This window comes from Coffea arabica, chromosome 2c (genome assembly GCF_036785885.1).
Source record: "Coffea arabica cultivar ET-39 chromosome 2c, Coffea Arabica ET-39 HiFi, whole genome shotgun sequence".
NCBI classification, from domain to species: Eukaryota; Viridiplantae; Streptophyta; class Magnoliopsida; order Gentianales; family Rubiaceae; genus Coffea; species Coffea arabica.
In genome coordinates, this window is record NC_092312.1 from 14,683,335 (window position 1) to 14,707,220 (window position 23,886).

At 33.6% G+C, this 23,886-nt stretch overlaps 1 protein-coding gene across 2 annotated transcripts; it reads right to left on the reverse strand.

Moving 5' to 3' along the window:
- Positions 1-2,300: 2,300 nt before the first annotated feature.
- Positions 2,301-22,572, reverse strand: LOC113726230 (probable LRR receptor-like serine/threonine-protein kinase At1g53430). 2 transcript variants are annotated; one of them, XM_027249831.2, is made up of 27 exons: positions 22,256-22,572; positions 19,799-19,946; positions 13,257-13,328; positions 12,291-12,362; positions 12,124-12,195; positions 11,927-11,998; positions 11,567-11,638; positions 11,363-11,434; positions 11,191-11,262; positions 10,438-10,509; positions 9,487-9,558; positions 8,279-8,350; positions 8,082-8,159; positions 7,929-8,000; positions 7,087-7,152; positions 6,641-6,709; positions 5,894-5,956; positions 5,699-5,734; positions 5,558-5,610; positions 4,673-5,046; positions 4,397-4,592; positions 4,148-4,282; positions 3,912-4,033; positions 3,607-3,817; positions 3,275-3,512; positions 3,025-3,172; positions 2,301-2,921 (listed from the first exon to the last, which is right to left on the reverse strand). In XM_027249831.2, exons 1-27 carry the CDS (start codon positions 22,455-22,457, stop codon positions 2,547-2,549), a joined length of 3,306 nt encoding a protein of 1,101 aa, XP_027105632.1. In that variant the 5' UTR covers positions 22,458-22,572; the 3' UTR covers positions 2,301-2,546. The 2 variants fall into 2 exon arrangements, with proteins under 2 accessions (XP_027105632.1, XP_071930607.1); XM_072074506.1 differs by having other exon boundaries at positions 19,815-19,946; positions 22,256-22,397.
- Positions 22,573-23,886: the final 1,314 nt, after the last annotated feature.

Genomic DNA, 23,886 nt, shown 5'->3' on the forward strand with positions numbered 1-23,886 from the left:
TGCCGATGAAAGTTTTTCTGCATTTTTTCCTTTTTGTTTTCTTTTTTGTATACTATATAAGTGTGTGAGTTGGGAGATTATTTTTCTTGAGCAATCAAACTTTAAAACGAAGGGACATTGTCTGGGGGATGAGATAGAAGGTTAATTTTCTAGGGGCCGGGGTGGGCTGTAGAGGACGATAAACGGCAGCAGTCAGTTCCATTGATGCCGATCACTTGTTCCAAGTTTATTTTGCAATCAAGAATTAGAAACAGCAATAAAAAAAAAAAAGCTGCTAAAACCAGTTTGTCCATGTTCTCTTCGTATTTCTGAAAGCAAATTTCTTTTGTCTATCGTTTTGCTCATATATATTATGTTGGAATAATGCAACTTCTGCTGCAAATTTATATCTTTAAGATAGGTCAATTTGGTTAATAAGTTAAGTTGTTGGTTAGTTGTTAGGAGTAGTTCCAAGCTTATAAGTGCTGTTTAGTAGTTTATACTCTAAATTCCAACATATTTGCTAGCATGAATTTGTAAGTGGAAAGTGTTTTTTCTGTCGGGCTCTAAAGTATGCAATAATCAGTACTTGGCAAATTTGGTTAGGAAATATCTGGTCCTGGCCACCCTGAAATGGCGTGAAAAGTTTGGTGAGCTTGTTTAAAGTGGTTTGATGATATTTAGAAGTGGATAATATCATGGTAAATTTTGTTGGATAACTAGCAGATTTTGTTTACTCTAAATAGTAAGATTTGATTGTTGACAAAAACATCCTCTTGCTCCAATCAAATCTTACTATTTAGAGTAAACAAAATCTGCTAGTTATCCAACAAAATCTACCATGATATTATCCACTTTTAAATATCATCTAACCACTTTAAACAAGGTCACCAAACTTTTCATGCCATTTCATGGACACTTTAGGTTTCCCTAATTTTCGTAGAAAATTACTAGAGCTTAGCTAAAAATTTGTATTAAATAACTATCATGTGGATATTTTCTTGAGATTGGGTTTGTTGGCAGGGAGTTTTTGTCCATTTATAAGGGGAAACTCTGTCAAAATTTTTAATAAAAAAGATACTTACACTCAAAAAAAAAAAAAGATTTGATTGTTGATGGTAATCAAACATGTGTTGTTGAAGAATTTCAAACCAATAGGGATTTGCCCTATGTCAGTAGTTATTTTTGTCAAATCGGTGGTGCTCTTGTAACTCTTCATTTTATCCTGTAAATAATTGTAAAACAAAAAAAAATAATAATAATGGTAGAGACATAAATAACACACACTCTTTTAAAATGATAGTTGGAGAATTTTTTAAGCTAAGACTTGCAATTATACATATTTGTTATGGATAATTATGTTGTCTATTCACAAAAAGTCATGGACGAGTGCATATATATAGGTATGTCTCATTATAAGGTATAGACACGAATGTCTGTATAAATAGTAAACTAGTACCAATAATATAACTATGGTAGAAGGATTAATGATCATAAAATCATCATTACAATGTAATTTTTTTTTTGTTTCTCTTACAAAATAAGACATATAAATCTGTATTGGATTGATTTCGTTCATACAAAATAGAGCCAATCTTAATTAATAAAATTGTATTCTGGCAGAAACAAGGAAAGTATCATATACCCAAGCATGTATTCTCCGGATGGCATGTAAGAAAAGGCTTACCACTAAGGATAGGATAAGGTTGAGCGACAAGTATGATGAGTGATTAGAACCTGAGTCATTTTCCATTACAGCTAATGCAAAAGAAAGGAATCCCAATTCAGCTTTAGTAAGCTCAATAACTGTCAAATCATCTGATTATTCATACTAGAGAAAGTGATGCCCTGTCAACATCTTCCTGGGATTCCGATGCTGTCAACTTTAATTACTTTTCAGTATGATGTTCAGAAATTATATGTAATTCGAATCCGTAAGATTTTAGGTGGTGTATCATTCCTATGCAGAAATCCCCTTCAACTGGCAAAAACAATCCAGCTTCAAATTCTTTTAGTTAGCCACGTATGTCAACTCAACATGAAGCCACATATCCTGTTTCTCCAAGATGAATAAAAGTAAATCTGGCCTATGTTTATTATTCTTAAAGATGGAAGGAAAAGGAAAAATAAAGACGTTTAATAATCGTACGTTTTGAGTATTAGAAAATGCAGCTGAACATTTTTTCCCATCAAGATGAATTGTTTTGAATGCTCAAATTTGTGTAACTTTCTGAGTAGCTTTGAGTGAAGTCCTATGCAAAAGGATCTAGTTTCTAGTAGCAATGTTCTTCATTTACCATAACTATTTGCAAAACTGAAAATTAGTCCCAATAAAAATAAATCTACATAAATATTGACTGTACTGATATACCATACATTAATTAAATGAGCCAATATCTTTTGTGAAGGCTTGTGTAGTAGCTTGAATTCTATAATCTGCTAACTGCAGAAACACGTCAATGCAATAATGCATGATGAATGCTGTCATTCACAAAAATTAGAATTATCAAAGCTCAAGGAAAGACTACCGTAGTAGCAATTCGTGGTTAATTTGCAGCCTTGGCATGCTAATCGTCCAAGTCGCTGGAGTCATCAATTTCTTTGCTGGTTGAAGGACAAATGATTGTATCCGAAGCACCTTCCTGGGATGTACTCCCAGCTGATTGAGTAGAACGAGAGAAGAGACTGGGCACTTGCGAATCATCACCTGAAGAAGGTTTTCCAATAGAGGAAGTCTTAGATTTCCATTTTGCTTGTACATCTTTTACAATTCCTTCAAGAATTTTCACAACTTCAGACATTGGAGGCCTAAGCTTGGGACTTGGGTTCACGCACTTCATGGCTAAATCCAACAAATTGAGCGCTTCCTTGTGGGTATAATCAGATCCTAGGCTTGGATCGACAAGAGCTATAAGATTGCCCTGCTGCTGGTAATCATAAGCCTGAAAAGTGTAGATAAGTCCCAGCAATTTGTATCAATATATGTGGAGAAAAATCAATTTATCTGCATCTGTCCAAGATAATTTGTATTTTGAGCTGCCTTACTATATCCAAAAGGTAAATATTCTGATCCTTTGCCCTAAAAGTTGAAATTTGCTTCCCGCTAACAATTTCTAGTGTGACAAGACCAAAGCTGTAGACATCTGCTTTAGGAGTCAAGAAGCCTTGCAAATACTCAGGTGACATGTATCCCCTGCAGGTGTCTTCCATGTTCAGAGAAGATCATAACAAGAATTTAAAAAAATGGAGAAATAATTTCTTATCTCAGATTTTACTGGAGAAATTATTGGATTACCTTGATCCTGCTATCCGTGTGGTAATGTGAGGATTCTCGTCTTCACTGTGTTTGGCAAATCCAAAGTCTGATATCTTGGCAGTAAAATCCTTGTCAAGAAGTATGTTAGTTGGTTTTATGTCTCTATGAACAATTTTAAGTCTTGATTCTTCATGAATATAAGCCAACCCCTTTGCAACATCATGGCAAATTTTAACTCTTATCAGCCAGTTTAGTCTGGATTTGACTTCTGCTGAACCTGCAGATTCCAACCAATAAGTTAGGAGACTTCATTCGCTGCAATTTGTCTTGGATCTAAAGGTGCTGGTATAGAAACAAACTGTCTTATTTACCAAACAATGCCTGTTCAAGAGAATTATTTTCCATGTACTCATAGACAATTAGAAGTTGACTTTGTTCAGCACAAGATCCCAATACCCTCACCAGATTCGGGTGTTGCAAAGCAAAATTAGTACCAATTTCATTTATAAATTCCTCAGCTCCTTGTTTGGCTTTTTTTGAAAGCCTTTTTACAGCTACTCTAGTCCCACTTTCTAGCACACCCTGAATAAACAGACCACAAAAAAAGAGTGAAATATCAATGATAAAGTGGAATGGGAAGCTGACTGTTTTGATGATTTTGATTAATGTATCATACCTTGTAGACCTCTCCAAATCCTCCTTCACCTATCTTGTTCTTAGGATCAAAATTCTTAGTAGCTGCTTTTATTTGTTGGAAGTTGAAAACCCCTCCAGGGAATAGCTCGATACTTTTTTGATCTTGCTCGATCATAAAAAAAAAGAATATTGATTTTCAGCCCAAAAGATATCCCCACAAATTACAGTCTATTCTATTAAATTTCAGCTCTGTGGCAAAACGACACTTTTACCTACCTCCATTTTTAGTAGTCTTTCCACCAAGCCAGCCCAACTTCCAGAAGAGAGCTAAGATCAATAAAACAGCAAGTACCGAAGATCCCACAATTCCAACAATAGTCGCAGAAGAAAGTTTCTGATGCTTTTTAAGAACTATTCCAGTAAATAGCACCAAAAGATCAATCAGAATTCAGAAAAGTAAGAAATTGCACATCCTTTGAAACAGAAATAGTTAAATGTAAAACAGAAGAAGGAATTAACATGTACCAGGAGATACAGAAATAGCTGATATTAGGGGACCGTAGTAAACTGTTCGCACCCATGTTGAACCTTTTCCAGACCAATACAAATGAATCACCAACCGATTGTCATGAACAAGAATGTTGTTATATTCCAAGGTCACGTTCCGATCCACACCCCCTGCAGCTATTTCAATATTGAAATCTGTTGCTTTTTTCTCGCCCTGCAGTGCAATTAATGTTTGTTACTAAAATCTCCGTTCGTAGATTTATACCTCTTCTAAAGTATGAATACACTATATACCTGGATTTCTATATCAAAAACTCTATTTCTCTTCAGACTAGGATCTCTAGTTGTATTCCAGCCTATTTCAGCAAAGTCAAGCCTCACCTTGTAAGGATTGTTTTTTAAACAAAATGCATAGTATTTCAAGGACATTGGAGAAACACGCGCATTCATGTATAGAGTTGTATCCTCGACTACAGAAGTATTGCATGTTTTCTTGAGTATGTACTGCTGGTCTTTTGCATCTTCGAAGACTCCCATACTACTGAAACCCCAAGCTTGATTACGACTTAGGTAGAAAGTTGATCCCCCATTTGGTTCAAGATCAGCTTCATAGTTTCTTCCATTTATTGTTGTTGCATCTCCACCACAGTTGATGTACAAATGTTCATCTGTAGTATATATATATGATAATTAACTCTGACATTTTAATCAATTTTCTTCGAAAGAACAAGAAATTTTATGTGAACTTGGCAAGCTCAAGTATTGATGTTAACCATAGGAGACATTGTTGTTTCAGCTTGTTTATGATCAAATCCCCCTTCCCCCTCCTTGCCTTATAAATCCTATCCCTCCTTACTTTAAAAAAAAAAAAATTCATTTTAGATGTTAGACCATTTAAGGTCAAACACTTGTAAATTTATCTCATGAAATGTTTATATCAACAAACAAAAATCATGAACGAGCGCTTATGTATGGGACAAAGTTTAAGAAATCGTCTACAATGTCAGTATTAAAAAAAGCAATGCATTGTCTTTTCAAATTTAGAGTTTCCATTAGTTGCACTACGTACTTAGCTTCTTGCAAGAGTCATTACTGTAAGTGTTAAATTTGCAATGGCATATTTCTGCTTGTATTTTAGATTATACCATCAAAAATTAACCGAAAGTTACATAAACTTACATTTGAGTGAGTTACTGGCACATGAGTAATTAGCATCTAGCCATTTCATATCCCTGTATAGGAAGAGACATGAAAGTTTAGCATCGTCGGCCTTACCTTATTTAGCCAAAAAGAAATGAAATGAGGAGGCAAAAAATTTACTCATTGTTTATCTCAGAACAGCAAGCAAAAAAGTTCCTGAAAATCGGAAAGATAAAAAAGAAAACCAATTAAATAAATAAGCAAAGAACCTTACATAAACATGTAAGCCATTCTATGCAAATAGTACTCCTCATTGCATCACATGGAAGTGTTGATAAGTGGAAAAGAAAATTCATATTAATTAGTTTCTCTCACTTTTTTGGAGAAATGGCACCCTTGGGGATGCTCACGTTTGTAAAAGAATTTTCAGAAATATCCCTGCAAAAGTTGGATGATCACTGTAAGAACACGTTAAACAATTGCTGTACTATTTGTGATCCTACAAAGGTGTGAAACTTTAATAAACACACGAGAAAAAAAAATTTTTTTTTGTCACTTTCTTGCGTGCAAATAAGACTAGCAAAAGATAATAGAGATACTAAATTACACAACCAATAAATATGAGGGATCTTTTCAAGATACTTGGTGCTTTAGGTTTAATGTTGCAATTAATTTTTTAGCTCCATGAAGAAAATTAAATATATTCCTCTACATCTAATAGGTTTTTTTTTAATTTTTTTAACCCTCCCATTCCACCTCACACCCTTTCTATCGTCAATTATTAGGTACAGAATTCGAGTCTTGAATTTGACAGTGAAGAGAACTTTACACTTAATAGCTTAAAGATGAGTAACAAATAAAAATATTATTCCATGTATCTGGTGATCGACCAGAGCCTAAGGTCTCCATGACTTCGTTGGTCGACTAAAAAAATATTTTGCTATCGTGTGAGAATGATAGTATGTATATTTAACGTGACTATTAGGTGAAAATTAATAGACAAGTATGACAATAACTTACAAACTTCTTTCTTTTTTCTTTTTTAGTACTCTGTGTAAAATAATTTGGACCCTTTCGTGTTTAGAAAAGAGAAGAATTTGACTTCAGGGAAAGAATACATACACATATGATTCCTTCAATTCTGTGACCCATACAGGAATCGACCCATTGAGATTATTTCTACTAAGAAACCTGTAAAAAAAAAAAAAACCATAATGAGAAACCTACAATTAGTAGCAATTAATACCATAACCACCTAAATGCGAACTAAATAATTATAATGGTAACCCATGCATTGACAATTGCATATTAGAGATTAGTTGATCGAATAAATTATTCATGCTACGAAACAGAATAATTTAGGTCACAATAAAAGAAGCATTTAGGTTGAACACATTAACAATAATAAGTATTATGTATTTGCAAGAAAGATATGCGGATAGGAAACTGTAATTAAGGAGGGAACGAGGGAGTGAAAGCGTTAAAAATGGTGATTCTTCAAAAAAAAAAAAAAAACTTAAAAAATGTAAATTAATAAATATAAATAAAAAGGAAAAAGAAATGCTTACATGGCTTGTAAGGAAACATTCATCACAGGTGGAATTCCTCCAACCAAACTGTTGAAACTCAAGTCCCTATAAAATTAAAACACGAACTAATCAAAATATGGAAGCAGAGTAATTCTAGTCGGACCTGTGGTTGTTACTACTGCAATTAAGAGAGCAATGACTCACTCTCAATGCATCTAGAAATTTAATCCTACATTACTCTGGCGAGCTTTCTTACTAGACTTAAAAAAAAAAGGTGGTTGATTAACTCTTTAACCCACTACCAATGTCTTGCTATCTCTGAAGTGTCTGTCACGTTTTGCAAACAATTTTTGCATTGCTTGGTACAAATCAACACTTGTCCATTTGACGGGCTTAATTGAAACTTTGGGTGCTTTAATGCTCGTGAGCAGTTTTGTCAAGAATTTGTTCAAACTTGATTTGAGCTTGAGGGCTCGTAAAATTAACCAGGCAAACTCAAGAATGCTCGAGAATTTATAAATATACATTAATTTTGTTATATATTCATGTAGGATTATTGAAATGTCTCTTTTTTTTTTTCCGCTAATGCGCATGTTTTACCTATTCTATTAATGAGTGCTAGGTGAATATATTTGTCTACTTAATCAAAACACGTAGACTTAATTTGACTTAAACAACAAAAACTTAGCTAAAAAGTTAGCCCACAAAACACTTAATTATCATTTTTAAACAAGCTCGAGTTTGAGTTTGACCTCATCACATTTGTCTGGATCTCAAACAGGGTATTGTTAGTGATCGAGACAGCTCGTTTAAACCTCTACTTTAGTAGAGGACCAAATGAAATTTCATTGTTTGAGGTTTGCAATCTTAAAGTCTCTTACAGGTACTTCATGGATTTGAACTGCCATATGTAGTCAGGAATTGGACCAGCGAGTGAGCAGTTCCTCAAAGACCTGTAAAAGAATTGAATTTTCACAAAAGAGCTTAAAAAGAGAAATCATAAGTCGTTGAAAAACGCAAGGAAGAGAGCTTACAAGTGCCGCATCGAAACCATAGTTCCAATTTCAGGAAACGAATGTTGCTTATCTGCTCCAACTAAGTTATTTATGAAACTGAACAAAAACCCATGAAATGATATAAAACCATAAGGTTGGAGCAAACATATGTTAGTGTTTCCTTTAGATTAAATACTAAAAAATGAATGAAAACGTTGAGTACGGTAAACATTTACAGGTAAAGCAATTCTGTCAAGTTTGAGATTGCATTTGGTATAGGCCCTTCAAAATTATTTCCGCGTAGATCCCTGTGACAATAAAAAAAAGTTGAAGATTTCAATTGTGGGAAAAAGTGTACTTTTAGTCCTCAAAGTTTAGCATTTGAACCAAATTAGTCTTCACAATATCAAGCCAAAACAAATGTAGTTTCCAAAGCATTCAATTTCAAACCAAATTGGTTTTCAATATATCAATCTAAACAAATTTAGTCCTTATGGTACACTAATTTATAAAATTGGTCCCTAACATTTTCTTAGAACCCTAAGAAAATATATTATTGATAAAAAAAATACATGAAATGCTATAAAATTTTTAGAAAAAATATTGAAAAATCACAAAAATTTATTAGCTCCATAAAATGTAAATGTAAGTTAATCACTTTTGACATGATAAAGATACAATAGGTAAATATGCCAATTCTATAAGTTATGTATAAAGAAAATACAAAAATAAAAATATACAAGAGCACATATACAAAATATAATTCCTAATCTAATTTTGTGTCTTAATAGAATTTTCTGTAATTTTTATAGACATTTTGCGACTTGGAAAGCTCCAAAAACTAAGTGCAATGTATAATACAAAATTCAATTTAAACCCCGAATAAAGTGTCTATTGTTCATGTGCTCAATCTGTTTATTTTGTGTGCTTTATTTTAGTAAAAATAGGTTTAGCAGTAAAGTTGTACATGCACTTACTTTTGTGTACGAATTATGTATTGACATATCTATCACTTATATTCATTTCACTAAAAGTGGATTCCTTACAATTATTGTTATATATTCTAGAATTTTAAATTTTTGCGATTTTATTGTAATTTTTCTATTCCATTTCATCTGCCAGGTAAACCACCGATCTTGCATTCTTTAACTGAATTTACCATAGATCCTAGCAATATAATTACTTATGTGATTTTATATCATATTAATAAATTTTTGTAGATTTCATTAAACAATATCAATTTGACCCGTTAATGTACTACAGGAACTACATTTCTTTCAAGTAAAACATTAGAGATTAATTTAGTCAAATTGAATATTTTAAGGACTACATTTGTTTTGATTGAAACATTAAAGACCAATTTGGTCTAATCTCTAAACTTTGAGGATTAAAACTGCATTTTATCCCTTTGAGTTGTTGCACGCGAACCAAGTTATAGGCTTACAAGTATTGGTGGTTTCGCCACTTTGAGATGAAGTCCGGAATCCTTCCACTGAAGCTATTTCCTTGAACAGTGCTAAAAAAAAAGCCAAAAAAAACTTCGTGGTAAAATGGTATTCTACTTCCTATTAAATATTTACGATATTCTACTTTAGTCTTATGTGAGAGAATCAAGTACAAATGCATGAATAAATAGATACATTTGTAGCTGCATGGATTTCAATACTGGCATTTTTAGCTGTAGCCTTCCTGTTCCACTATATAAAACGGTTCTTAAGTGAATCGTTATCGAATATTAGTACTCCTTTCGTTCCATTTATTTAGTCATATTTGGAGAATTCGACTTTTTAAAAATAGTGATTTGATTGTGATATTTGTACTTTTTTTTTTCAATTTTATTCCCACAAAATTAAAATTTAAATTTGAATGGTAACATGGATATGATTAAAAAAAAGGATTATATTGAAAAGAGAGACTAAAAGGTGTTTTGACTTTTCTAATATGACAATGTTTTGGGACATCCCAAAATAGAAAGTATGACACTTTCAATGGGACGGAGGTCACGGAGGAAGTACATGACCTAAACCAAAATCTAAACAATGTCTAATATACATGGATGAGGGCTCTCGGGATTTGAGTTCTGTCCTGTTTAAATCGGTTTTATAATTATTCTTGCAATTTTTAGTGTAAATTCATATAATTTGGGTGTAAACTGGAATTGGTTATTCATATAACTTGGTTGGCAATTACACCAAAATTGTATGAATTTACACTAAATTTATTAAAGATTACATGAACTGGATTAAATTGAACAAAAATCAACTTGTGAAGCCCCTCATCCATCTAATTTTACTTGCATGTAAAACCTGCATACTTTCTACAAAAGTTACTGGATTTATGTTAGAATCTACAGGTTAGGTCTATCGACATGCATATCACATAAGAATCAACTTACAAGGCTTCTAAGTTTTCCAGTGCGTCCAAGCTTGGAGGCAATTTACCACTCAACAAATTGTTGCTTAGGTACCTGAAAAAGGAAAGTTTTCGAAATTAAGATCGGACATTTAATAGACTGTCAAATAAACACAAGGATGTGCTACAACCTTGGTTCCCAAATTGTTGGACATGTAGTCTTTAAAGTTGCATTTTAAAATAAAGGAAGGATTGCAACTTTGATCCTCAATGTTCGGGCATTTTAATAGAGAAGTCCCCAAAGTTTAGATAAAAGACAAATATGGTCCTAATATTTTTCCATTTTGGCGAAAATGAACCTCAAAATTCTCATTGTCCAAACTTTGAGGGCCAAGAAATCCTGTCCATGGTATCTCCAATTTGGACTGATAAGAAGTAAAATTTTTTGGCAAGCACTGAAGTAAAATTAGCACAATTCTTCTAATAATGAGTAACAGCAAGAGGTACAGGAATGCGTGTTTTTGCAAGAATTCTCTCGTCACTACATGCTCTTTGACGCGTTTTTTTCTTAATCCTCTCAACAGTAGGGTTGATCTAGTAATCAAGGGAGGGTTTTTAGAGTCTTTATCGCTGTCAGATTTAGGGTTTGAATCGTACACTTTTTGACAAGTTAAAAAATCAACAATAAAAAATCTGATTTTACAATGTCAATTTTTAGTTTAGTTACTTGTCGAGGATATGCTGAAATAATGTAATATGGGACATTATGCGGTGAAACAGCATATATTAATCTTACAGCTCTTCGAGTTTTGTGAGGTTTCCAAATTGTTGTGGAAGCTGACCCGAAAGTTCATTTTCATTCAAAGACCTATAATAATTTAAAGTAGAAAAAGACTTTAGGAAACCCAATCACATCAATAATTCAATCCCAAATAATAAATATAGAAAAATAGAGCTCAAGGTCATACAGTTCTAAAAGGCTTGATATATTTCCTAATTCATCAGGGATCCCCATAGATAAAAAGTTACCATCCAGATACCTAGAAAACAACAAGAGAAATTACATGGGAACTATTATGCAAGATCAATATTGTGGTACATTTACCAAAGAAAAAATGAATACAACATTAAAAAAAAATAACTTAGTTATTGAGTAAAAACGGGATACTCACAAGTATTTAAGGGCTGGAAAGGTACCAAACTCACGCGGAATTGACCCATCAAACCAATTCTCACTTATCCTTCTGCACTACCAAGTTGACTAACTAAACAAATTAGCACACAGATTTATATCTATACATAAGTACGTGCATATATACATAAATACATACATACACACTTGCATACAAACATACCTACCTGTATATGTATGTGTCTGTGTGTGTACACACATACACAGACATAATTCTGTATACATTTAGGCATATAAATCTGTTTTTCTTCATCCTGATTCCAAGAATTTGTTTCGTTTTATGAAAACAATGTAAAATTCTAAGAAGCTCTTTAAATGTGTTACTGCAATGCTAACTCACAGGATTTTCAAGGACTTCATCTCCGAAAGAAAATATGGTATGGGTCCTTCCAAGTTGTTACGTTTGAGATTACTGATTCAGAACATAACAAGATGTACATTTCTTGTAAGCATCCCGATAAATAGCCTGAGAAGTTAAACCCAAAAAAAAAAAAAAACCTTGATTGAATGCAGTAACTTTATCATTGAGGTACTTACATTTCAGTCATCTGCGACAAATTTCGGAAGGACTTAGGAATTGATCCGGTAAGATGGTTATCAGAAAGGTTTCTGAAAAATCAAAATAAGGCATGCTTGTCATCTCTAAAACTAAAACATGTGTGCTATTGTGCATCCCCAAATCTTAAACAATATTTGTAACTTACATAACAGATATGCGCGATAAATTTTGAAAAGATTCAGGAATTGGTCCGCTGATATAGTTCCCGACAAGGCGTCTGAAAATTCAAAATAAGACAAACATTGGATCATCTCTAAAACTAAAAACAAATATTTACCTCAGCATCAATGTGACTAATGTCTGTGTTGAGCAATGTTCAATTTTTTTTTTTAAAGGGTTATATACAATTTTCACTCCTGAACTAGCACAGATTAGCAATTCACATCCTAAACTATCAATTTTAGCATTTAAGTACTTTACACTATTGATAATTTGATATATAGCACATTACTCAAATTGTTTGGAAACCAATGAAATTTATTAGCAATTTTTGAATAAAAGTTTAATGGCTTCTCAATAAATACAGAAATTGAATGAACGAATGCATATTAGAGGTACCAAAGTCTTTTTATTAAAAAGTAAGAGAAAATTTAAATTTTTCAAACTGATTTGAATAATGTACCACAAATTGGTGGTACTATGATAGTTGAAGGTGCAAATCACAAATTAATAATAGTTGAGGGGCGCAAATTAAATTGAGTGTAAAAAATTTTGGAGTCATTTGAACATTCTTACATAAAGTCTCTCAAGAAAATAAAGAAGAAAAACTTTGCACCGACCAAAAACATGATATATCAAGCAAGTGACAATTAAAATTGCCAAATATTTAGACAGACGAGTACCTCTACAATTCACTATCTTACAAGAAGTTCACATTATTTAGTATTAACGAAAAGGTCTAGACATGCTTCACCATTTGCTAAATAGTTACTCTCCACACAAATGCAAGTACATGCCTACTACATAATGTGGGTTCATGGAAAATTACAACAATTCATTACAGCTATAGCAGTTATCATGTACCAAGTATTAGGGGGCTCGTAACTGAATGGAATGTATATAATAATTAACATACAAATAATGCTGAAAGAAGTAATTTTCACTTGCTTACAGTTCTTCCAGATAATCAAGGTTTCCAATTTCCGCAGGAAGTTGACCGCTTAAAGCATGTCCACTGAGATTACTGCAATTCATCATTTATTAGAATTTGAAGGATCAAAAAGACCAAATGCTGAAGGGTTTACCCAATAGATAAGCTTTTGTGTATTCAATTTATGCTCTTATTTTATTCTAAGCATTATGGTTATAGAAGATTGAAGATTCCTTTGCTGCATGTGTTAATTGTACTATAAAACTGTTCAATGCCTTTGTATATGTCGTGGATTATTCTACTTCAATTAGCTAGAGTAGTACGAATATGATGAGGTAATTTTAGAATGGAAAAGGGGAAAACAGACTAAATTCACCCATATTCTTTCATGCAGTCATAGACATTGATTCCAACAGACCAAGATAAATATCCTATATTCTTTTCATTTTATATGTATTCTTCTTCTCGCAATTAAACTTTTTGGTATATTCAAGAAATATCTAAGTTTCTACTTATGGTACAAGGCAATACATGTATTAGCAATAGAGAGAATACTCTGCCTCATGGAAGAATGTGAGAAGGACAAAGGAAAACTATGAATTAGCCATTGAGGAGTGAAAAAAACCATTGGGCTAACGGCCAAGAAGAGGCTCTTAGATCTCTCTGTTGGAAACTTTTCAAAATTTGTATGATGTACATACATGTAATTAATGTATATTCATTAATTTTTGGTACATGTATAGTATTGTGAATGATTCTAAAATGTACATTCATTTATGAATGTATTCATGTATATGGGAATTATTGAATTAAAGGATAGATTCATGTTTTGATCTAATGATCATGAGATGCATGAATTAAAGTGCATGAATGTGTACACAATACTTTGAATCTATTCATACACAATACTTTGAATCTATTCATACAAGTGTTTAATGAGGTCTTTTGTTTCCCAAACAATCTTCCTATATAAAGAGGTCAAGTAGAGAGTGGTTTTGCTGCAGAAAATCACTTTCCTACTATCCTTACTCTCTCAAAAGCACTCCTTAGTTCACAAAGGGTTTGTCTTGCTTTGTGCAAGAGTTTAAGACAAACAAAACTTCATCTTATCCTAAAGGATATTTGTCCAAGGTTATTGCATTTTATATCGGACAAATAAAGCCTAAAGGAAAGTGATTTCTATCACGATTTGAAGCCAACTCTTGTCACAATATTTGCCAATTCTTTGCTTTTTACCCAACAATCTTTAGGCTTTATCTGTACTCTACAATGGCTGGTACCTTGAAAGATTTGGCATCCAATATTGTCAAGCTCGAGAGGTTTGATGGAGGGAATTTCATTCGTTGGCAAAAACGTGTTCGTTTCCTTCTCACTGCACTCAAAGTGGTCTATATTTTGACCACACCTAAACCATTGATCAATCCCGATGAAGAAACTCTTGAAGACATCCGAAACCGTCAGAAATGGGAGAACGACGATGAAATATGCCGTGGTCACATCCTCAATACCATGAGTGACAACCTGTTCGATGTCTACCATTCAATTGCTACCGCCAAGGAACTTTGGGATCGATTGGAGTCCAAGTACATGCAAGAAGATGCTACAAGTAAGAAATTTCTTGTCTCGTCTTTTAATAATTATAAAATGGTAGATAATAAGTCTGTTATGGAGCAATTTAGTGAGATTGAAAGGTTTCTTAATCACTTCACACAACACAATCTACACATGGATGAAGCCATTATTGTTTGCTCTATAATAGATAAGCTACCACCTTCTTGGAAAGATTTCAAAAGAGACCTCAAACATAAGAAAGAGGATATCTCTCTTGAGATTCTTGCTAAATCTCTTCGAGTAGAAGAGGAAATTCGCATGCAAGAAAAGAAGGATAGTCAAATCCTTGAAGAGAACAAAGATTCTACTTCAAAAGTGCATGTGATTGAAGAGAGGCAAACTGAAAAGTCTCAAGGAAGCAAGAAGGGCCAACAACCCAAGAATCAATCCAAGAAAAGAAAGAAGGGACAATGCTTCTATTGCAAGAAAGAGGGACACTACAAGTCCGAGTGCAAGATTCTTCAAAACAAGAAGAAGAAGCAAGAGTCTTCCCAAAATACAAGCAAAAATCTTGTAGCAATGATATCTGAAATCAATATGATTGAAGATGATTTTGCTTGGTGGGTTGATTCTGGAGCTACGCGACACGTGTGCAACAATAGAACGTTCTTCAAGTCCATGAAACCGGTGGATGAAAGCACCGTTGTTTACATGGAAAATTCTGCTACAATTCCGGTTCAAGGCATTGGAGAAGTAGAATTAAAATTTACTTCCGGAAATGTTATAACCTTGACAAATGTGTTTTATGTACCGGAAGTTAGGAAGAACTTGGTGTCGGATGGGTTGTTAAATAAATTTGGTTTTAAACTTGTGTTTGAGTCTGACAAATTTATTTTGTCTAAAGGTGGTATGTTTGTAGGCAAGAGTTATCTTTGCAATGGGATGTTTAAGTTGAATGTACTTGCTATTAGAAATAATAAGAGTGATATTATTTCTGCGTATTTGGTTGAGTCTTCTTTTGAATTGTGGCATAATAGGGTTGGTCATGTTAATTACAAAAGATTGCATGAAATGATGAGACTTGATTTGCTGCCATATTGTGATAAGATTGAAGGAAAATGCAATACATGCATGCTAACGAAAATCACAAGAAATTCGTTTCCTAAAGTTGAAAGATCATCTAAAATCTTGGATCTTATTCATAGTGATGTATGTGATTTGCATGGTACTCCTACTTTGGGTGGTAAAAAGTACTTTGTGACTTTTATTGATGATTATAGTAGATACTGTCATGTTTTCTTGTTACACTCAAAAGGTGAAGCTTTGCAAAAATTTAAGGCATACAAATCAGAAGTTGAACTTCATTGTGAATCCTTTATCAAATGTCTAAGAACAGATAGAGGTGGGGAATATTATGATATTACCTATTTTGAGTCTGTTGGGATAAAACATGAGATGACTGCTCCTTACACACCACAACAAAATGGTGTAGCCGAAAGGAAAAATCGTGTATTGACAGAAATGGTTAATGCACTTTTGTCAAAATCTGGTTTAAGTCAAGGATTTTGGGGTGAAGCCTTGTTAACGGCTTGTCATATCCTAAATAGAGTTCCTAATAAAAGGAGTTCTATAACCCCTTATGAATTTTGGAATAAAAGGAAGCCCAACCTAAACTATTTGAAAGTTTGGGGTTGTAGAGCTGTTGTAAAACTCCCAGAACCTCAAAAAAGGAAATTGGGAGAAAGAGGTGTGGAGTGTATATTCTTAGGATATGCACAAAATAGCAAAGCATATAGGTTCATGGTAATTGAACCTAATGATTCAATTTCGGTTAATACCATAATTGAGTCTAGAGATGCTATTTTTGAAGAGAATAGGTTCACCTCTATAAAAGATGTTATTCCAAAATCAAGTGAATTGACAAAAGATGGTGAAAATGAAACCATTGAATTGAGAAGGAGCAAAAGAGCTAGAAAGTCAAAAGACTTCGGTTCGGACTTTTATATGTATCTAGTTGAAGGAACTAGAGATACAGTGAGCAACCAGAGCTCATATTGCTTCAATATTGAGGCTGATCCCAAGACCTATGAAGAAGCAATGAACTCACAAGATGCTCCCTTTTGGAAGGAAGCTATTAATGATGAGATGGACTCAATCATGGGTAATAAAACCTGAAAATTAGTAGACTTACCACCTGGTTCAAAACCAATTGGTTGTAAGTGGATCTTCAAGAAGAAAATGAAGATCGACGGAACTATTGATAAGTTCAAGGCCAGGTTGGTTGCCAAAGGGTTCACACAAAAGTATGGTGTGGACTATTTTGACACATATTCACCGGTAGCTAGAATTGCTACAATTAGAGTGCTACTTGCTATAGCTTCGATCCAAAATCTAGTCATTCACCAAATGGATGTTAAAACAGCATTCTTGAATGGTGATTTGGATGAAGAAGTATATATGGAGCAACCCGAAGGATTTGTGATGCCTGGCCAAGGGCATAAGGTGTGTAAACTTGTAAAGTCTTTATATGGACTAAAACAAGCACCGAAGCAATGGTATCAGAAATTTGACCAAGTTATTCTTACTAGTGGGTTCAAAATAAATGAATCTGATAAATGTATTTATAGCAAGTTTGATGATGGCAAAGGTGTCATAATTTGTTTATATGTTGATGACATGTTGATTTTTGGGACTGACTTGGAACAAGTTGAAGTCACAAAAACTTTGCTTTCAAGCAAATTTGACATGAAAGACATGGGTGAGGCAGATGTCATTCTTGGTATGAGAATCTTCAAACATGATAACAATATAATGTTGTCTCAAACACATTATATTGAAAAGATTCTTAACAAATTCAATCAAAGTGATTGTATTCCAGCCTCAACACCATTGGATCCCAAAATAAATTTTGTGAAAAATGAGGGGGATCCAAAATCTCAAATGGAATATGCCAAGGTTGTAGGGTGTTTAATGTATGCAATGACTTGTACGAGACCTGATATTGCATATGCAGTTGGTATATTGAGCAGATATACAACCAACCCTAGCAGGTTACATTGGCAAGGTGTAACCAGAATTTTAAAGTATTTAAAGGCCACTAAGGACTATGGTATATGTTATACCGGTTATCCTTCAGTTTTAGAAGGATTTTCAGATGCTAGTTGGATCACCAATAAGGATGATCACTCGTCGACAAGTGGTTGGATCTTTATGCTTGGTGGAGGTGCAATTTCTTGGGGTTCTAAGAAACAAACTTGTATCACCGATTCAACAATGGCAGCTGAGTTTGTAGCACTTGCTTCGGCCTGTAAAGAAGCTGAATGGCTACGTAATTTACTTTGTGATATACCATTGTGGCCAACACCTTTGTCGCCTATCTCAATCCATTGTGATAGTGCAGCTACACTTGCTAAAGCTTATAGTCAAGTGTATAATGGTAAATCAAGACATATCGGTTTAAGACATAGTTATGTCAAAGATTTGATTACAAATGGAGTCATATCAATTGACTTTGTGAGATCAAATGAAAATTTGAGTGATCCTTTGACAAAAGGATTATCAAGAAATTTGGTGTCAAAGACATCAAGGGGGATGGGTTTAAAGTCCAAAATTCTTGATCACTAATGGTGGAACCTCAATTCAACGCTAGATACGACGTCTAGTCTTGAATTCAATGAGTGAAAGTACACCGTTCTAGTGGTTGGTGCACTATGTGAAGTTTAGACATCCCAATGTTGAATAGTGCATGTTATTCTCGCCAGTGCAAATGTAAGGATGAGTCATTGGACTCTTAACGAATCTTAAAAGTGCTATCTATGGCGGGGGCACTAAGATGTCGCCTATATGATTGTTGGTTTTCGGCAAACCACAAAGTTAAGGACTTTACTTTGTAAACATTCATGAAAGGATAGTGATACAAGGCCGTAAAATGTATTGTTGAAGAACTTATGGTTGTGCATTGCTCAGTGTGTGATGTGTTTATGAGGTTGGTCCAATGTCCAAGTGGTTCAAAGCTTGTCTACCATCTTGAAGGATTGATTTCAAAGAACCTTCACTAAGATAGTGGTTCAATCGAAAGACACCATTATTTATGCATATGAGTGTCAGATTACTTGGTGACCTTTTAGAAATCCATTTTCTAATTTTGAAAATGGCGGGGGATTGTTGGAAACTTTTCAAAATTTGTATGATGTACATACATGTAATTAATGTATATTCATTAATTTTTGGTACATGTATAGTATTGTGAATGATTCTAAAATGTACATTCATTTATGAATGTATTCATGTATATGGGAATTATTGAATTAAAGGATAGATTCATGTTTTGATCTAATGATCATGAGATGCATGAATTAAAGTGCATGAATGTGTACACAATACTTTGAATCTATTCATACACAATACTTTGAATCTATTCATACAAGTGTTTAATGAGGTCTTTTGTTTCCCAAACAATCTTCCTATATAAAGAGGTCAAGTAGAGAGTGGTTTTGCTGCAGAAAATCACTTTCCTACTATCCTTACTCTCTCAAAAGCACTCCTTAGTTCACAAAGGGTTTGTCTTGCTTTGTGCAAGAGTTTAAGACAAACAAAACTTCATCTTATCCTAAAGGATATTTGTCCAAGGTTATTGCACTTTATATCGGACAAATAAAGCCTAAAGGAAAGTGATTTCTATCACGATTTGAAGCCAACTCTTGTCACAATATTTGCCAATTCTTTGCTTTTTACCCAACACTCTCTCCACTCTTAGTGTCGAGGAAAGCTTATGCTTGTGCTTCCCAATGTGTCATCAAGTAGAGTGGGTGCATTAGTATGCTTGTCTGGTTCGAATGTGGTGTTCTCCCCATCTAATTATCATTTGATCCAGTTGAGCCCTATTCCATCCCTTATTGTAGGAGTATGTACTATGCTGTAGGAGTATGTACTATGCTGGTACAGTTGCAGTTTGAGGGAAAAAAAAATATACATATGAAAGCATGAAAGGGAATTAGTGAGAAAAAGCATACATTGCAGTCACCCTACATATATTCGTACTGTTGTCGCAATTGCATTTCATGAATGGTCTATGCTTTGTTGGAGGGCAATCGGTTGCTGTGATGGAAATCAAAAAGTTCCGAGGCGTCACAAGTTCAAGCAGAGCATTTACAGCATCCACTGGCAAAAGAAGTATAGATTAAGCATAGAAACACATTTCACGACAATTACCAAATTGAGATCAATAATTGACGTAATAATAGAGCCCATTTGAAATTATAGTGTTTTTATTAAGAAAAAAATTCCAGATGATCAAAGTTCATTGAGGCTGCTTGGTAATTATGGTTTTAGAATTTTACTTGCAGTGTCAAATTTCACAAGCTCAAAGTTAGTGATTTTGTAATTTTTTTTAACAGATTAAAAGTAAAGTCTGACTATTTTATATTAAAATTAAATGTAGTTAAAGATAGTAGTATAATAAAAACATTCGAAATCATACATTACCTAGTAGAAAAAGGTAATTGTGAAAATATGTTCCCAAAAATAGAAATTAAGAATTCATTAGGCACTTTTTCAAAAGCTATAATAATTAGTAAACAAATTGTTTTAGGATAAGTGACCGCAATCTCAAACAGGCTCTCTTTATTTATTTATTGGTAGAAAACAGGCTCTCTTTATGATAATTTACCACTATTCTTTTGTGGTTTATGTGTCCTATCTTTAACTCCCACAAGGTTTAGAAGCCTACTATTTGCTCCCCTGTGTTTGGACTAAAGGTTAATTTTAGTAGTAAACTATAAGAATAGCAATTTTTTAGTGTTAATTTTTTGCTAAATTGCAATTGAATTTAGACTTCTAAAGGGTTTTAATCAACGTCTACATTTGTGTAAAATAACCAACAATTCCTTTTTCAATTATTGTCAATTAGTCCCTAAGCAACTTGTTATAACCATTTGTAACACGTATAATAATATAATTATTGTATTATTATTGATGTTGTTATTATTGGTTGTTTACCTTAAATAACAATGCGGAGAAGAAAAAATACAAGGAAATAATATCCCTGGCTGTCCTCCCTCTAGGTATTGAGAAACTGACTCATTGAATTAGCTTTGGAATAAACTTGCAGCATAGAGGAGTAAATATTAAGTAGTTTGGCATGAATTAAATTTCATCTGTAGATCATTAGTGCAATAATTTCAGGGAAAATTTAGCTAAGCATCTAAAAATGCCCTTGAACTTTTCTAACTAGTACTTCTGATGTCACATAATTTTTATTCAAGTAGTCATCCTCTTGAAATCTATGTTTACTTAATTTGAGAAAATAAATATGGCAAAGAATTTTTTACAATGTATGGGAGAATATGAACTGAAACAGTATGCAAATTTTATATCCCGTATATTCTTTTTGCGCCTAACGTATTTTGGCACTCCAAAGTTACAGCAAAATTTTAATAGATCGTTAAAAGTAAATGGAATTTCTATTTTACCCTCCAAAAGTAGTTGGAAAAATTGCAGAGTACTTCAGTTAGTAATTTCACCTACTATATTTCTGCAATGGTGGCACTAATTATAGAAATTTTTAACAGCTAGGCTGTACGTATCTCATATTTTTGTCGTTGTCAAATACATGTGGTAAAATCATGATTAAATGATATAAATATGCGCTCAGCTTGTGACAGATTACTTTTAACTTCGTGAGCCATGGACTTCATGAAGATTATAATGCCAGGCATAAATGCTCAACTAGACATTTGATACTGAATGAAATTAACGCTGATGAAAAATTTGAGCCAAATTTTCTTGAATGGAATGTGAACAAATTTTCTTGTTTGCAGCCCAACTGCGATTTTTTTTCAATTTGAAGGACTTAACTGAAACTTGTTGTTACTTAAATTTTGGGGCCAAAATGGAATGAACCCTTCTTGCTATGTGTTTACTTGATTCAATTAATAGTTGTTTATACAACATTTGGTGGTTATGTTTAGTACACAAAGAGGATTAGCCTACTACGAGGCTTTACACGCAATTTTTGGGCCTGCTTTTGACTTTTTCCTTCCCCAAAAACAAACTAATTTTTCTCTGTTATTGAACACGGATGTTTGTCAAATATATATATTTTCCAATTATTTGAATTGATTTACCATTTAAACACTCTTTTATAGAATCCTTATCTTCTTCTATATATATAGACCCTTATGTGATCTAATAATATAACTTTTCCAAATCACTAACAATTCAAGCTCCTCTTGACTATTACATTTTTTGGGTTTGAACAATTACCCATCGGGGCATTGATTAGACAAATCCTTCATAAAATCAACGTTAATATGTTCTCCAACACAGAATATCCACTTAATTATTATAGGGGAAAAACAATTCTGACAATGTATAGTTTCAATCCTTCACAGATGCATGATAAGTAATATTATTAAAAGGAAAATGTAAAGAGAACATTATCGAATTAACAAAATCCAAGAACATCTTACCGTCTCGTTGGAGAAGCTGTGGCGGCTCTCGGGATGGAGAAGGAAAAGAAGAAGCAGCACCGCTCGTCCCATTACACGTTCCCCGATAACAATGATTGCCCGATTCTTCCAAGCTTGTTCTGCAGCAGAGTACCAGAAACAGCAGCAAAGAAGCTAAAACCTTGAACATGTTTCTTTGAGTACTTCTCCAATGAGCATTCATGTGGCTTTGCTCTAAAGAGTTCTTGGCATTCTTATATATATATATTGGCGATACTTCCACAGCAGCTATTTGGACTACTCAGCTAATTTCTGTTAAAATGACAAGTATGCCATTCACCAATTGCCAAGGATTGAATTCATTTTCAAAAAGATGAATTTGTCATTTTTTTTAGAAAATATTTGCTACGGAATTACTTAGAATAGTGACATTATCACTAGCCACGTGATTCACCAGGCGTATCGATCACACCGAATTTATAAAGACATGCCATGGAGTTATAATTGGAAGATTTTGATCTCGAGTTTATATGTAAGTACGCTAGTATTTTGACTTTGTTTGAGAAAATTGAACAAAAAGGTCCTTTACATTCTCACGTTTCTCTTTTCCACTTAGACACATTTAAAGTGACACAACCAACATTTTTTTTCCCTAATGTATCAAAATATTGATGGGGTGGTTCCAAATAAAACTTTAGCACCAAAGCCTAAAGCTCTCTCTCTCTCCCCTTTTTTTTTTTTTTTTTTTTTTTGATGAGGAATCTGCCTGAAAATGTAACATCTAAACCTACACCACTTTTTTTCGAAAAAGAAAGCAATGTGCCAATGGCATGCACCGTCTAAAGACCTTGACCATTCATGTTGCTTTTTTCTTTAAACGGTGGAAAGGCATTTAATTCAACTTACTTCCTCACTGTTCCACAATGTTCTACGCTATCAATGACAAACTCTTGACAGCGAAACTCGATCCGTTTCTTTCTTTGGCAAAATGAACAGACCTTACCAAGCTCAATCTCATTGCCCATGATGCCATTTATGCTCCTGTATGTTTCCAATTCTACATTGGCTTCTGAAACAATTCTTCCGAAAAGCGATCTAACATTGGATCGATGGAGACTTTTCTGAACTCAGAATCGATCTCGTTTCAAGTAAAAAGTTACCATTAAATAAAGCTATTGTCTGGTGGTAGCAATGGAATTTTTCACATGACTGACAAGAACATTTCCTTTAACTACATCTTCCAATTATTTTTTTCTTTTCAATGACCAATGACCTTCGCTTCAGGTGCAGCCAACTTTGCTGTTATTGCTAATTTGGGAATAGATACAGTTTGACTACCGATCAATCTATATATCGTGTTGTCATTTGTGCGCATAAAATGGTAAGGAAGAATAGACACTGAGCATCTAATTATCATAGTGTCCTACATCGGTGTGGTTGAGGCATTGGATTGAAATTTATGAGCGAACAAGTCTGGGTATAGCGACAGGGATTTGTTTAAATTATCTGTAAAACTTCACCTTCAAGGCTTCAAGAAAGCGTAGATTTTTCCAAAAAGAAAAGTTCCGGAATCATGTGTCTTTTCCGTAGGACTGAGAGAAACGAATCAATACGAAATACAGAGAAAAGTAATCTTTAAAGCCAATCCATGA

What these genes read in the sequence shown, in the direction of transcription:
- LOC113726230 (XM_027249831.2), bottom strand. Translation starts at nt 22,457, where the DNA reads ATGAATGCTCATTGGAGAAGTACTCAAAGAAACATGTTCAAGGTTTTA. An exon ending in ATGAAGTCCTTGAAAATCCT is followed by an intron (nt 11,639 to 11,926) that starts GTGAGTTAGCAT and finishes TTGGTAGTGCAG; the next exon opens with AAGGATAAGTGAGAATTGGT. An exon ending in CTCACAAAACTCGAAGAGCT is followed by an intron (nt 10,510 to 11,190) that starts GTAAGATTAATA and finishes TTCCTTTTTCAG; the next exon opens with GTACCTAAGCAACAATTTGT.